This window comes from Salvia splendens, chromosome 3 (genome assembly GCF_004379255.2).
Source record: "Salvia splendens isolate huo1 chromosome 3, SspV2, whole genome shotgun sequence".
Lineage (NCBI taxonomy): Eukaryota > Viridiplantae > Streptophyta > Magnoliopsida > Lamiales > Lamiaceae > Salvia > Salvia splendens.
In genome coordinates this window covers 24671006-24685990 of record NC_056034.1, presented here as the reverse complement: position 1 = coordinate 24685990, position 14985 = coordinate 24671006, and the positions used below count along the sequence as shown (strand labels likewise).

Sequence of the window (14985 nt, the reverse complement as noted above, 5' to 3'; positions counted from 1 at the left end):
TTTTACAATGGGAATGATTTTGAGTGCCTCGGGCCTTTCTAAAGCTAAACCCCGATGGTTACTTATGTATGGCATAATAAATATAATTTTTGATAACTTGTTTTTGTCATAAGTCCACTGAGTATTTTTTTAGTACTCAACCCTGCATGTGTTTTCCTTATGTGCAGGTTGAGCGGTTCTTTCTCTTGAACGCTTCTGCTGAGACATTGTTTTTACTCGTCATTTATTTAGCTTTGAACCTAATTATTTGGAAATTTGAAAACTTGATATCTTTTGGATAATGTCAAACCCTTGGTCGTTTTTTTTAAATATTAATCACGATCAAACTCTTTATTGAAACCCTAGTTTTCTTCGTCTGTTTACTGAGTTCTTTTAATCACGATCGCTCGTATTTATTAACCCTAAAGGGCGGTCGTGACAGTACTCTTTAGGGAGGGACAAAAAAGGAAATAGTTCATACTCTCTGGGGACAGAGGAAGTAGAATTCTCATACATCAGAGTCTTGAGATTTAAAGTAATAAAATTATGTTTCTTCTGTAACCCTAGCCTCTTGCTAGGGCCGTTCTTCCCTTTTCACGTACGACGAGTGCTCACTTTTCTTGATAGGCCCTCTCGTCATATCAGACACACATTCCACTAAGTTTTTCAAGCTACTTTCCTTTACATTTCTTAAAATTCGTGTCTAGTCAAAGTGAGACACATATTGGGTGATGGAGGGAGTATTTCATAATCCTCTAATCATGTTCTTATTACATGCTAGAAAACTATAAATGGAAATGTTGCATAATAACAAAAAATCAATCCTCATCCCAAAACATGCTGGTATGATCTGCGTAGTTCTTGAATTGGTGGCTCAATCTCATTATCTGTGATAGTAGCCGTATCAGTTCCGGATTTGGCAGCTCAATCTCCTTATCTCTCAAATCTACCAATAAAATCCTGCTATGAAGAGAAGCACAAGCATTAGTATGATGATGCAGCTCCCAAATCCTGCACCATCTTTATACGGATCATCACTCCATGCTACGGCCTCCTCGTAGTTTCTCAATGAATCTTGCTCGTCTTCAGCCAACTCGATATGCCTCTGAATGTGTGGAAATACTTTTTCATGCGATTCCTCTCCGATCAAAAGGTCAGAGTGGCCGAAGCCGTCGACCACCACCCTCTCATGCCTATAACCAGACTGATGCAGCTTCATGTATTTATTAGCAAGAAAAGAAGTTTCTGGAGTCACGAGGATCACTCTTTCGCCTGATATGTAGAGCGTTGGCAGCGCCATTCTCTCGGGGTGGATTAGATACGTGTTGTTTCCGCTGCTATCTACTATGAAGCCGGCATTGCAGATCTTTCTCAGGTGGGAGAATCCTGCCATCGGAAGCTTTGTCTGATTCTCCTTGTTCATCCATTGATGTGTCACGTGGCTGACGTTCTCGTGCCAGAATGTGTTGCCAAATATGCCTGAGAAGACCTCACATTCATCACATGTGCATCTTTCCTGGCGCGGGATTAGGTGCGCTATTGATTTCAGGAGGCGATGTCTGATGCTCGTGGTTGATGTTTGTATGAGATGCAGCGTCTTGTTCTTCCCCATTATCCTCATCGAGATCTGCACGTTTTTACATCCTGTTGAAATGATTGGACTTTTTGTAGAGGGTGTAGTATCAAGTATGTTGAGAAAAGAGGCTTACTGGAATAAGGGGCAGCCACATTTTGATGGATGCGGACGTCGTGAGCTTGAAGAACATTGAAGAGTTTGTACAAGACAAAGAGGCAATGTGCTTGGCTGAAACATGGCCTCCCATTATAGAGATGTGGATGGCTAAGCCTCCCACGCAATGTGCAACAACGTGTACTTTTATGGATTCCCCATACAGCTCGACGATCTTTAGCATTGCTGCACAGAAAGACTGTATGTTGAGCTATAGCTGGGAAGAGTGATGGTTGAAAAATGCAAGTATGAATTTACCAGCTGGAATGTCTATTTTGCCAATATCTTCAATAGAGAAGTCGTTTGAGGCGTTCAAGGGGTGCAGCCTCGTTCGTAGTAGCAGTACATCATGCCCCTCCTGTAGAAAAGTTCTTACAAGATCATTTGGCTCAGTTGGTAGGGAAAAGCTTTCAGTTGAGTAGCCGTTGAGTAGCAGGAGGGGATAATAGTGTTTCGTTGAGCGTCGTGATTGGTGGCTTCGCCAGTGCTGGCAGCTGATTATGAAGTCATCTTCTGCAAATGTAATGATAATTGTAAGAAAACTAAAAAAAGGTCATAATCAGCTGTTAAATGTGGATGTCTTCACCTGTCTTGATTTCATGAATCTTGCTACTAGGACAGTGTCTTTGAGTGGAATCCGAGGCATTGACGCTCTCGTGGCTTGTTCGCGGTACTTGAAGTATGTAAGTCCTAATGAGGGATCGCGTTAAAAGACACAAAAACTTAATCCTGCTTCTGCCCTCAAGAGTGCACATGCATTTCAGAAGCTCTAGCGCAGAAATGTGAAGCTTCCCTTTTAGATTCGTCATCTTATCTCCCGTTTGATCACTGAGTTTAACATTCAATGTGGTCGACTCTCTCCATGCGTATAACGCTAGTAAGTAAGGGCTCATTACCTTTCTCCCTTCAAGAACATATCTGCACGGAACGCCATTCTTTTTTTATCAGTCCGTTTTCGTTCAAGAATAAAAAACCAAAGAAATGTGAAGATGGAATCAATCAAACCTTGAACCAGATGAAGCTGCAAGGAGGAGATGATAATGCATATACTGTGTATAAGGTGCTCTGCTATTTGTTTTGCACAATTCAACTTCTCCATGAATGATATGCATCTTCTCCATTTCTACACTCTTGCATATGATGTGGCCGCCTACTTCGCCTTGCAGAAGGGAACGACACTTCCCAGCTCGTGCACGTTTGAACCTCAGCTTCAGATAAGCTGTGCATGGCATTCCACCAACTTGCCCTCTCATTGTTTCTTTCGCCACAACTTCTGAGTCATCACGGCTCGTCTCCATCTTAATTTTTGAGTTGAGCTCTCGTTCCCCGAAATCTCGAATATACTTCTTTGCGCCATTCTGGACTAGCTTCCTACTCACATGCTCGGCTGCAGCAGCAATAGTGAGACACGGATTGATCCCAACTGAACAAGGTATTATGGAGGCGTCACATACATAAAGTCCAGCGTGCACCTCTTTTAGAGACGAGCCATCAAAAACTTGACCGTGCGGATTACAGACGCCAGATGAGGCGTCGGATGCTGCAATACAACCTCCTAACAGATGCACGGAAGTGCTCCTGTATCGCGACATGAAAAGAGTTCCTCCAAGCTTCTTTGCAAGTTTTTGGAAAGCTTCAATCTTGCGCGGAAGCAGAGTATCACGAGGAGGGCAAAATTCGATCCTATTTGCATCTTTATCAAAAGTGAGCTGTCCACTGCTGTCATCATATCCCATTACATTTAGAACCATATCTTGGCCGCGTTTCAAGCCTACAGCTCGCTTTAAAACATCTATCACGACGTGTAAGAAACAGTTGCTAGATTGCCATTTGTAAGTTGTGATTCCTTTGAATAGGGAACGCGGATATGCAGCGGGAATCACAGCACTCTGCAGCAAAAACAGAAACAACTGAAGCATTATACTGCACAAGAAATCTGCTTGAGTGATTGCACATTAGTATACCTGAATTGTGAACCCCAACGATGAAGTATATGACGAAGAAATTGAAGGTCCTGGTCTCTCTTGAAAAGGTAGACCGGAAAACTGCGTTTCGTTTAGCCCATAAGCATTTAAAGGGGCTGAGCTTCCAGCCAAGTAGGCCACATTACTGCCATTGCAGCTCAATCCTGAGCCAAGCTTCTCTGACGTTGACAATCCTCTCAAACGCGACTGGAAAAGTATTTTTGCTGTACCAAATACCCCAGCTGCAACAAGGAACGACCGACCTAAGCTATATTGTTTAAGCAAAAATGAAACTATTATCCTCTGGGATGAGTATACCTGAAAGTATAACTATGTCAGATGCCACATAGTCAAATTCATTGAGAAATACAAGCCATCGTCGTTTGCTTCTAGCTTTGAAGCCTCCTTTTTCACTGTAGATATAGTCGTCGTTTCTCACCACATACTGAACCTCACTTTCTGTTTTTATGGTGCATCCTGCCTGTAAAAGTAGTTCAGAGAATATGATGAGAGATATTACAATGTTTGTTGAAAAAAAACTCGATACGATGAGAAACACACTTTAATGGCTGAGACCAAATAAGTTTTGTCAGTAGAGTTTTTAGCATTGTAAGGACATCCAGCAAGGCAATTTCCGCATGCTAGACAGTTTACTGGTTGCTGGAACTTTCTAGAATCTTCCACGCTGAAGTTTATGCTCAGTTTTAATTGCTCGTGGATGCTCTTATCGTACTCATTGTCGGCCACTTGTTGCATGATGTTGGAATTCTGGAACACAGTTGGAACACTCTGTACATTTAGCATATCCGATACTAAGGCCTCGTATCTGTCCCAGTCTTTTTCCCATGGCTCAGGCCATCTAGGATCACGTCGTGCACGAACTGGTGTAGGTAGTATAACTCCTGCATTTACAAGTGAGCCTCCACCTAAGCCACAGGCCGTCGCAGCAAGAGAATCGTCTTGTACATGTACCTATAGTCGAAGCCAGCATTGATTAGAATTTGTTATATAAAGAAGTTATATACTTTCAACTATCTTTTCTAAAATAGTAGGAATGAAAATTAGGTGCAGTTTACGATTGCAAAATATCAGGAAAAAGAAATGAGAAATATCTTCTATATTTTTATATATAAAAATGTGTTCTAAGTGTGTGAATTAGCACTGAACTTGCAGCTCAACTTTGCTGATCCAAAAATGGCATGCACCAGAAAGAATATCTGAGAAAATCCTCAATGTTTCAGACGAAATGAACCTGAAACAGCGCATCTTTACGGCCGATGTTGATACCCATGCTCTTGTTTTCCAATCTAACAGCAGAAAAAATCTTGAAACTATCTAATGGAAAATCCTTAGCTTCCCATTTACGCCCTTTCTCGAACAAACACACGTTAAAACCTGCCATGGACAACCTACAAGCAGCAACGGAACCTCCATATCCGGAGCCAACAACTACAGCATCATAACCATCACCACCACAGAAATCATATGCATGTAGCTTCTCCATTACTCAAGACAAATTTTATTGCAAGTTTACGCACTGTGCACATGTATATATGGCAACGTGTGCGCGCGTGAGTGTTTACGTATGATTAATGAATTCTAGTGACTTAGATACGGACAAAGGCGACTTTAGTCAGCTGAGATAATGAATTTTATTCTACATTAGCATTTGATAGATGACAAAATTACTTAGCTGCCAGTCATAGATATATGCTCCAGGAAAATGATTTTCCTTATTTGACAGATGAAATCAGTAACATTGCAAGAGTTGTGAAAACAACAAGAACAATCATCAGACAAGAACAATTCTTGTCTCAATTCCACATTGTTATTAACTTATTGTACACTACGAAAGTGTTTGTCGATGAATACTATGATCTCTCTTAATTTACAATGTTCGGAGGTCAGGTAAACATTTGTCATTCAACCCAGCACCTCAGTACTAATACCAACTACTAAGGAAAAAACCTATCCTAGTAACCAATACTTCTCAAACCTATTGTTTTTTAGCCTACACAAAAACAAGATTATGCATCGAAGTAAAAGGGCATTTTGGGACGTGCATTACCTGAAACAACAATGTCTCGAATCTAGCCACATCGGTGTCGGGGGGAAGTTTCATAGTCCCTAGAGAAACTCCCTCGTCATCGTCTAGGGGTGAAATGGCATCTGCTGGGGAGGCCTTGGACACTGCAGCTAGATTATGTTTCCTTGAAAATTCGGCTAGATTAAGAAACTGAACGATGCTTGTAGAGGCAATGAATGTGGAAGGCTTCGGCTTAACAAAAGGAGCGACGGTGAAGATTTGAGATGGGATGCATGAGCTATGTTAACAATGTGCCTAATTGCCATGGCTTATTTGTTTACTAGTTGCTGCTTGTAGTGAGTGTGTAATCTATGTGTGTGTTGTTCATGTTATTATGTGGTGCTGAAAGTGGCCAAGGAGATATCATATCTGGATAGGAATTTCACATTCAAGTTCAACCGTGGGGGTCAGTCTGGGTTTGAAATGAATTGGTCCAGTTTTTCTTTTTTTTTTTTTGTAATCATACCTCTTTTAAAAAGAATTTCAGAATATAGTTGTTATTTTGATAATAGTTGGTACAAACAAATAGTAGTATTATCATCTTTTTAATCCCTGCCTAACTTGTCTTGTGTGTAGACATTTTCGATCTTTAATTGGGGGGCACCTTATTTCAAGAAAATGAGCGTGGTATGAAATAGGAATACTATTATTTATAACACACATATCCTCTTTATTCGTCATCGAGAAATCCTCATTCCAGTCTTGGGAGAAACGTGAGAGGTCGCTGTAAAAAGACAGATCAACTAGTAATGGAAATTGCATAATTCAGTTAAAAATCTTAACATGATCGGAGATTATAACCAATAAGAGAAGTGCGACTAAACAATAGGGTCGAGACGAAAATGGCTATGGATCTGTACAGTAACAACCGGGAATGACTCAACCATGCATCCTCCTCAGATGAGAGTAACTCTCTACTGATTCATCATTTCACTATGAGGAGCAAGCTTCGAGCTTCGGAAGAAGACTGCGCCAAGCACTGGCAATACTGTTAGCCAGCTGTGCCTGACCCAGGGCAAATTCATGGAAAGCCACACCTAAATCTACTGTCTTTTGTTCTTGGAATCGAATGATTTCTTCATTCATTAGCTTCACAATTTTCTCGAACCTTCTCCAGGCTTCTGCACCCTCAGCTTTTAGCTGCAACAGAAAACCAATTATCAAACAGAATGAATTATCCAACAGGTTGCACGAAAAGAATGCCATGACATCAGCGACTACCTCCTCGTATTCATGCTCCACATCGTACAGTTTGTCTGAACGGGTTAACCTGAGTTTGTTCCTGCACATGAGTATGCCAAATTAAGCTGCCAATGAACTAGAGTCTTTGACACCAAAAATATTGAAACGCAAGGCCCTTTTCTTAGAGCGATAAACAGTTGGGCAGCTTCATAAACTTTCCTGATTCTGTTTTCAGATAAACAATCTTGACACTGTCAGAAGATAAGAGTTTTAGGGGGGGGGGAATCAAGTGGAAGAAATTAGGGAACTGTCTAAACGACCACTCTTCATATAAGAAGCAAATCTATCAGCAAGCCCAATATTAATGATGTCATACATATCTTAATTAGGAGTATAATCACAAGATCCATAAAAGAAATGCAAAGAGTTAGTTAGGAGTTAAGGGACCATACATATCTATTTCCTTAAACTTAATTGCTTCAGCCAGTTCACAATGTTGCCTGAATGCATTTGCCCTTTCTGCTATTGTTGCCTGTCCCAAAATCAACATAAAGTACAATCAATTCTTTAAGAAACGTTAGGGAATTGTCAACACAGAACTTTCAGGCTCCATAGCTCAACAAATTTTATCCTCGAATATGTTGTTGACTTTTTTGTGTGCTTACAAATACATCCTTGGAGATTTCAAATACTTAGAAAATAAAGGTCAGTTTTAAGAGTATTGCTAGAATCTGCAAATAGAAAACATGGACTTACCTTAATAGACTGCACTGAACGCACATAATCTTTCAAAGGTTCTTCAAAATTCATCAGGAGGTTCTGAGCCTAAAATCAGGAAAAATGAGGAGTTAAACAATATTTTATTTTAAGAACAATTACTATTACAAATCATACCTCTTTCTGCAGATGAACTGACAAAATCTCTGATTTCGCACCCAGTTCAGAAAAAGCCTTGCCAAGAGCATTTCCTTCACACTCACCTAGTAGCTTCACTGCCTTACTAAAGTCTGATAAAGATTGTCCTAACTCTGTAATGCAACGGGATTGACAATCATATAGAGAAATACGTCTCGGAAGAACAGGGAAAGAGAGAAGACAAAGGCAGGTGGAATAGGCATTAAAATAGCAATTAAAAAAATAAGTTATGCTAGAGAAATAGTCATTTCTAAAAAGTCGCCACCTAGGATTGAAAAAGAAAAAGAAGAATCCATAATATCCATAAAGTGCAAACAAAATAAAAGGTTTTTATACTTGCATACCCCTGTGTCTCTTCACAAGACGGTAAGCATGCTTCTGCGCTTCAGCTAGGTGATCTTCGAGCTGAAAAACATAATTCTTAAGCTTCTCATATTCAGGGCTTGATTCTTCAACCGGTTTCTCTTTTCCGAGAACAACATCACTCACTTTGGACTGTACATCCTGCCAGTATGAAAAGACTGATGTCATATATGAAATGCTTTACTCATTGCCCAATAGACATGATATCCAACAGGCAATTAATAAGATCATCTAAGACAAGCACATAATGAATGGCTCAAAGTAGCTAGTGTACGCTTTCAGTCGCAACCAGAAAATAATGTAACAATATCTGGTGCAGGCAATATGAATTAATAAAACTCAAACCAGGATTCTGTGCAGGCTAGTTGCTCCAATTGCGATAATTACTAATCCAACATAAATGTGATACCTTGAAAATCTGCATCAAATCTGCTGGCTTTTTCTTGAAAATACCAGTTTCCTGGGATCTTGCTCTTTCCATTGTCTGGAGATCACAGAAAAAATATTTCTTAAAACTGCAATGAGCGATGTAAGAGGATATCTCACGAGCCACAGCCCAGAATTTATTCGAGATTATTTTTTCTAGGGTTTCTTTTGAAATTCTTTTGATTCTTTCTATGAATTGACTTTTACATATAGTTATTCAAAAATTACCAGTTATTTCCTTTTGACTGATTTATACTTCTAAAAGGTTGCAAGTAGCTGAAACAGATAGAAATGGATGAGCAAATCAATAAGTAAAAGACTAGGAAACATATATACAGTCAATTTCGAACTCTTTCCTGCATAACATCATTTAAATTAGCAGAAAATAGATACTCTAAAACTATCCAAACTTTTTTATATGTAAAGTATTGTCAAATTGCTTTCTCAAGTATACACAGGTCTTCGAATCTAATTTCTATGGCGAAAAATTGGAAGAAGTTAAATTGAATTTGAAATGAATTCGATATCGATCGTATGTGGATGGTACATACGAGTGGAATGCAGAACGTGTCATACTTCACGGAGCTTTATGTTGATCAAGTTGGAGCAATGTCTTGAGGATTTTAATTAAGTAATCAGATCATGGGTGGGATTCGTCCATCCTTATAGCTATGTTTCTTTTTTATTCAAGTACGATGTTAGATTTAATTCCCATGTCTAGTTAACTAAGGAGTCTTGTTCATTTCAAAAGTCTTTTTGGTTTAAGAGTCTAGTTTCAATTCTTACAAATTCTATAGTAGGTTAGAAGGGAGAAAGATGTTTTGGTTAATGTTGTAATGGTAAGACCGTAGCATTTCTGTTTACAACATATGTCAAAGTTCTTGTTATTTCTTTCATATTATTAATACTCCCACCGTCCCATAAAAATATGTGCAGTTTCCATTTTCGTCCATCCCACAAAAATATGTGCATTCCATGTTTGGAAAGTTATCCGAATTTATTACCCCTATACATCAACTTATTTACAACTTATACCACCATTAAACACTACTAATAATATGGGTCCCACTATCCACTAACACTACTTTAACTACTTTTCTCCCCCTCTCTCTTACTTTACCAATTTTGTCTTAATTACCGTGTCATATCAATTGCCCATATTTTATGGGACGAAGGGAGTATTGCATTCTTTATACAATATGTCACACACTTGGAGAGCAAGTTGTTGGACAAGGAATCTGTCGAGTAGTTGGAGGATTTTTCCGTCACTCCTCTATCAATTCACGTTCACCGCACCAATCGATAGAGGAGTGAAGGCGGAATCATGCAACCTATTTGTTGTGAAGCACGTAAGCATCGTGCATCGTGCTCAATGATTATAGATAAGGGTGGTCAAATCCCATCCATTTTCTGATTACTTGAAAAAATCCTCAAACTACTCCTGCAACTTCATCGACATGAAGCTTCGTGAAGTTTGCCACATTTCACTTCCCTATTGTACAGACCATCTATGTCTTGCACATGCTCTTCTCATGGAGTTCTATGTAATGCATGATTTTCCGTCCACAGAAAGCAACCATAAGTTCAAATGCTCAATTTATATAATTACCTGCTCATCAACTGTCAAAAAGATTCTTAAATCCTCACTATGTTGAAGCTCCTGATGCGAAGCTACACGGTTGACAAACACATCCAAAGCTTTACGCCTCATCTCAATGAACTCAGCACTGAATCTGAACTTCTCTGTGTGCCAAAAGCCAATGTTATTATGCTCATCAATAGTTCAAATTTTGTGAAATTTATAAAGTCCACAAATCAACTTCATGATCTGTCACATAGTTCGAAGAAAAGATGGTAATATCTACATTTACTGATAAGGAAAGGAAAACCACATATTCAGCTTATTACCTACAGTGCTCTTCTCGGGAACAGGAGGGATGAAGACACCCTTGTACTTTTCAAAAAGGCGATCTCTTAGCCAAACAAAATCACTGTACCTTCGGATAACAATTTTTTCAGGGCCATCATATTCAGGGAAGTTGGTCTGTGGACAAATGTTGAAGCTTATTATCACATTAATCCAGGTTAGAATCGTGAGTCATAAATTGTTACAATAACATCAAAGCTAGATAAAAGGCAAAAAGGCCACTATAAACATCAACAGAGGTGCAAGGAACCGGAAGTTTGTAGTTAACAATGTGAAGATAGCATGGAAGAATTCAAAAAACCCAGTGTAGAACTCTCGTTTTTTTAACATATTTCCACCAAACTAAATATATAGTCTAAAAGAACACTATTAGTAAGTGCAACTTGATGAATTAGATGACAAATATGACACAAGCCATCGATATAATGACTCTAGTAGGGTCTCGTTCAGCCTATCTTAGCATACACATTCTATAAGCACCATGCATAGTTGTTATTGAGAATCCAATAATGACTCTAGTAGGCTCTCCCAGAGCCTACGTTCACACTGTCATTAAACACTAACTATCGGGATATATAAACCTTCTACTTCCAACCACACGCTAGGTCAACTGATTACCATGGCCACATACAAATGGAAACCCAAATAAGCTAATTTGTAAAATGTTGATTATGCACACATGTACAGAATCAATTAAGTATTACCCTGGTGATAACTTTGTAGGAGATGTAAGCTTGAACTCCATTGCCCATCTTAGCTGGATCGAGCACGGATACGGTTATATACTGCGACTGTGAAGGTGGGGATCGAGGGCTTTGCACCAACGGCCCCGATCCACTTTCCTGCTGCGCGCATTAATCTCAATTTCACCAAAATTGCAAATCGAAAGGGAGAGATGAACTAATTATGATAGCATAATTTGACAATACACAGATTTGCGATATCGATTAAGAGAGAGGATGGTGCCGGGGCGTTTCGGAGTTACCGTGTTTATCATATTCGTGTTCAGGTAGAAGCCAATCTGAGGCTAACCTACGCCGCGTGAGAGAAGCTTATTGTCGGCGACGACTGAAAAGGTTGAGGAGATCGGGTGCGCCTCGAGCGTGGTGACTGCTGCGCTAAGTTACGCAACCAGGGGCGCGTTTGGGAGAAATTTCAATATTATTTGATGAGGCGCACTCAATTCATAATTTTCGGATTACCACTTCATCTTGAGCTAAAAATTCACTTGTAGTACTCCCTATATTATCACATGTCATGTTGATACGGTGTCGTATTAATAGCCACATTCAACTGGATGTACAATACAAAGATATTTTTTAGGAATACAAAGATATTTTCTATTTTGAGATGTTGTTTATTAATTGTTCTTTTTTTATCTGCTATTAATTGTTACAAATTGACTTAATTCATATTTTAAGAAATATAAAAAAAAATAGAAAAAGTTAATAAAATGTGAGTATTATTTTTTATACATAGTGAGCTATATAAACAGCCTCTAATTGCAGTCATGAACATGGATGATCTCTGAAGATTTGTTTCAACTAAGATGACTCATTACAAAAATAAAAACACATTCATATCTATTTTATTTTCTCTCTCTTACTTTATTTTCTATTTAACACATACAATAAAGTTGTACTATAAAATATCGTGCCGCTCAAAGAATCGGTCATATTACTTGGGACAGAGGGAGTATGATAATTTTTCTCATGTTTAGATACTTGAAATGATATTTTAAATTTATAATTGTAAGAAAAAGGTATTTTAAATTTATAATTGTAAGTTTATGCAAAGTAAATAAATAAAATAATTTTCTATCTCCCAAAAATAATTCAAGATATTTTTTGACTCCTTATATATGAATAAGAAATACATAAAGTATGATTTTGATTAAAATTGAATATTCTCACTTGGTCAGTTTTTATTAGTAAAGTAAATTATCTTATACTTTAGTATTGATTTTTTCAACTTATTTTAATTTTACATAGTAACAAGAGAAGAAATAAGGTAGGAGGAAAAAGAATTTTACATAGTAACAAAAGAAGAAAGAAGGTAGGAGGAAAAAGAAGAGAGATAGAGGGGAAGGAAGAAAAAAATGGATATTATTCAACTAAGAGCATCCACAATAGTGGATGAGCGCGGGGATGAGCAATCAGTGTGCCGCTCGTCTGTCGCGCTCGTCCACTACTGCGGCCGGCGAGCGCTAGAAGGATGAGCCAGACGGATGACTCCTTATCCGTCGGGATATCCGCTTGTCTGTGCGCTTGTCCGCTATTGTGGATGCTCGACGGCCGAGAGGACGGACGAGCGCTATTTTCATTTTTTTTCAGAATTCTATATATACGGCTTATTGCACTTCAATTCATTTGCTCCACTTGTATTAACGAGTTTCTCTTCTTTCTCTCTACATCCCGAAATGGCTAGTGGTAGTGGTGCGGGTGGTAGTGGTGGGATGCTGAGGACGTAAGGCAGTGAATTAATGAAGAGTTACGGGCCTATACGTCCGCAGAGATAAATTGTCTGATACTAGCGGCCTTGCAACAGCAGCAGCCAGCGGTACCTCGCCCCTTCCAGCATCGAGCTGTAGTACCCCGGGACCATGTCGCAGCACACCAACGGTTGTTTGACGACTATTTGGCTGAACAACCGCGGTTTGGGGACAACTTTTTCAGGAGGCGTTTTAGGATCCACCGGGATCTATCTATGCGTATCATGAATGGTTTAGAGCATCGGTACAAGTATTTCCGGTTCAAGTTGGATGCGAGTGGCAGATCCGGTCTCTCAAGCATACAGAAGTGCACTGCCGCAATCAGACAGTTGGCCTACGGAGGCGCGGCCGACATGTTCGACGAGTACCTACACATTGACGAGACGACTGCCCACGAGTGTCTGAAGTATTTTTGTCAGGGCGTCATTGCCATATTCGAGGAGAGGTATCTTCGAAAGCCTACCCCCAAAGACTGTCATGGTCTAATGGATATGCACGAGTCGGTGCACGGGTTTCCCGGGATGTTGGGCACCAGAGATTGTATGCATTGGGAGTGGAAGAACCGCCCACCGCCTGGAAAGGGATGTACACGACTGGCGGGCCTAACGATCGCGGCTTTTTCTCTTGGATTCAAGTTATATGGAAGAGATAACTGAACCTGATGGATCAGTTAGCAAATGTCGTTGCCACTTGATCAAGTTGATCTTGCTTTCGCACGCCACCAATGTAATTTATAAACTCTCAATTTTGCACTACTTTAACAGTAAAGTGACAAGTTCGGGGTCGATCCCACAAAGAAGCTAGCGTATGAAGTGTGTGAGTAGTGAACAAGGGTTGGCTGCTGCCACGCTTTAACTTGGGAGTTTTTAACTACTGATTTTTACTCTAAATAGAATTTAAGTCACTAACTTGATCAAGGAAATTTTAACTACTAGGTCAAGTGAATTTCAGACTGGAATGAAAATTAACTACGTGAAACAGTAAACACCATGATGAAAACGAGAACAGCTTTGATTAAAACTAAAACTCAGAATAGTACAGGGTGAAATTTAAACTAAGCTAACACTTCGGAAATACGAAAGCAAGTAAAATCGGGGACATCCTCGGCGGAAAACTTAAGAATACGCCGACAGATATCAAGTATTCTGCAGCGCTCCTTCGATCGCCCTTTCTAACTAAGCGTTACTTATCTAAGCTATCTAGAGAACTGAACTAGACTAGAGAGTTAAACTAAACTAAACTAAAGATGGAAAGTAAAGGATCGGATCTCTTTGTGTGATGGAGCTTCCTCTATTTAAAGGCTCGGCACGACTTCCAGCTGGATAACGATCTTGGCAGGGAATATTCGCTCATGCTGAGAGTGAGCGACTCATTGATTGCTACGTGCTTTCCTTCTAGAATGACGACGCTTTTCTGTAACAGATTCATGACTCAGCTCCGTCCTTGCGTCTCATATATCAGCACGTGTCCCCTTCTAGAACGTTGTCATTTATAACAGAATGCTGCGTACCATCCAGCTCATAGCCTCATGTGTCCTTCTTCGGGAAGCCTGTGGTCCCCTCCTTGCCTGCTTGGTTACTCCCCTTGATCAACTCCCCCGATTTCTGGCCTCTTTTCGCCTATTGTACTCTCTTGATCAGTTTGGCCTTGTTGCCTGGTCAAGCGGCATTTCTGCACATTTAACACTTGCTTTGCGCGATAAACCGATCAAGTAGCGTACACTTTACCCCTAAACCGATGCATGAAATGAGCCTTATCAAACTGCTCACACTTAAAACATACTTGTCCCCAAGTATAAAGAAAAAAGAAAAGAAAACGACAAGGCAAATTTCAGGCATGGTTTACTCATTTCAAGATATTAAAAGAAAACGAAAAAGAAAACAAGACTCGAAATAAAAAAACTCATATTCATATAGATGCATT

General features: G+C 39.5%; 2 protein-coding genes across 6 annotated transcripts; both read right to left on the bottom strand.

The window, feature by feature from the left end:
* Positions 1-703: 703 nt before the first annotated feature.
* LOC121795536 lies at positions 704-6102 on the bottom strand. 4 transcript variants are annotated; one of them, XM_042194078.1, is made up of 10 exons: positions 5741-6102; positions 4925-5081; positions 4234-4644; positions 3991-4153; positions 3673-3914; positions 2714-3597; positions 2295-2626; positions 1967-2221; positions 1689-1894; positions 704-1606 (listed from the first exon to the last, which is right to left on the bottom strand). In XM_042194078.1, the coding sequence occupies exons 1-10, from the start codon at positions 5770-5772 to the stop codon at positions 926-928; spliced, it is 3363 nt and encodes a 1120-aa protein (XP_042050012.1). In that variant the 5' UTR covers positions 5773-6102; the 3' UTR covers positions 704-925. The 4 variants fall into 4 exon arrangements, with proteins under 4 accessions (XP_042050012.1, XP_042050014.1, XP_042050013.1 ...); XM_042194080.1 differs by having other exon boundaries at positions 4925-5100; positions 5741-5834; XM_042194079.1 differs by having other exon boundaries at positions 4925-5121; positions 5741-5813.
* A 377-nt stretch (positions 6103-6479) lies between these two features.
* LOC121795534 (sorting nexin 1-like) lies at positions 6480-11791 on the bottom strand. Of its 2 annotated transcripts, none has more exons than XM_042194075.1 (11): positions 11557-11791; positions 11276-11416; positions 10553-10688; positions 10254-10387; positions 8628-8702; positions 8200-8359; positions 7835-7968; positions 7697-7765; positions 7393-7472; positions 6980-7040; positions 6480-6898 (listed from the first exon to the last, which is right to left on the bottom strand). In XM_042194075.1, exons 1-11 carry the CDS (start codon positions 11566-11568, stop codon positions 6692-6694), a joined length of 1209 nt encoding a protein of 402 aa, XP_042050009.1. In that variant the 5' UTR covers positions 11569-11791; the 3' UTR covers positions 6480-6691. The 2 variants fall into 2 exon arrangements, with proteins under 2 accessions (XP_042050009.1, XP_042050010.1); XM_042194076.1 differs by having other exon boundaries at positions 11276-11413.
* Between the last annotated feature and the right edge of the window lie 3194 nt (positions 11792-14985).

Bases quoted from the DNA above. Each gene is read 5' to 3' on its own strand.
- LOC121795534 (XM_042194075.1), bottom strand. The intron at 7,969-8,199 runs GTATGCAAGTAT...GTTGCATTACAG, and splicing joins TCTTGTGAAGAGACACAGGG to AGTTAGGACAATCTTTATCA. The intron at 7,473-7,696 runs GTAAGTCCATGT...ATTTTGGGACAG, and splicing joins GTTCAGTGCAGTCTATTAAG to GCAACAATAGCAGAAAGGGC.
- LOC121795536 (XM_042194077.1), bottom strand. From the start codon at position 5,176: ATGGAGAAGCTACATGCATATGATTTCTGTGGTGGTGATGGTTATGAT. The intron at 2,627-2,713 runs GTTTGATTGATT...CGTTCCGTGCAG, and splicing joins GCAGCTTCATCTGGTTCAAG to ATATGTTCTTGAAGGGAGAA. The intron at 1,607-1,688 runs GTAAGCCTCTTT...AAAAACGTGCAG, and splicing joins TGTGGCTGCCCCTTATTCCA to ATCTCGATGAGGATAATGGG.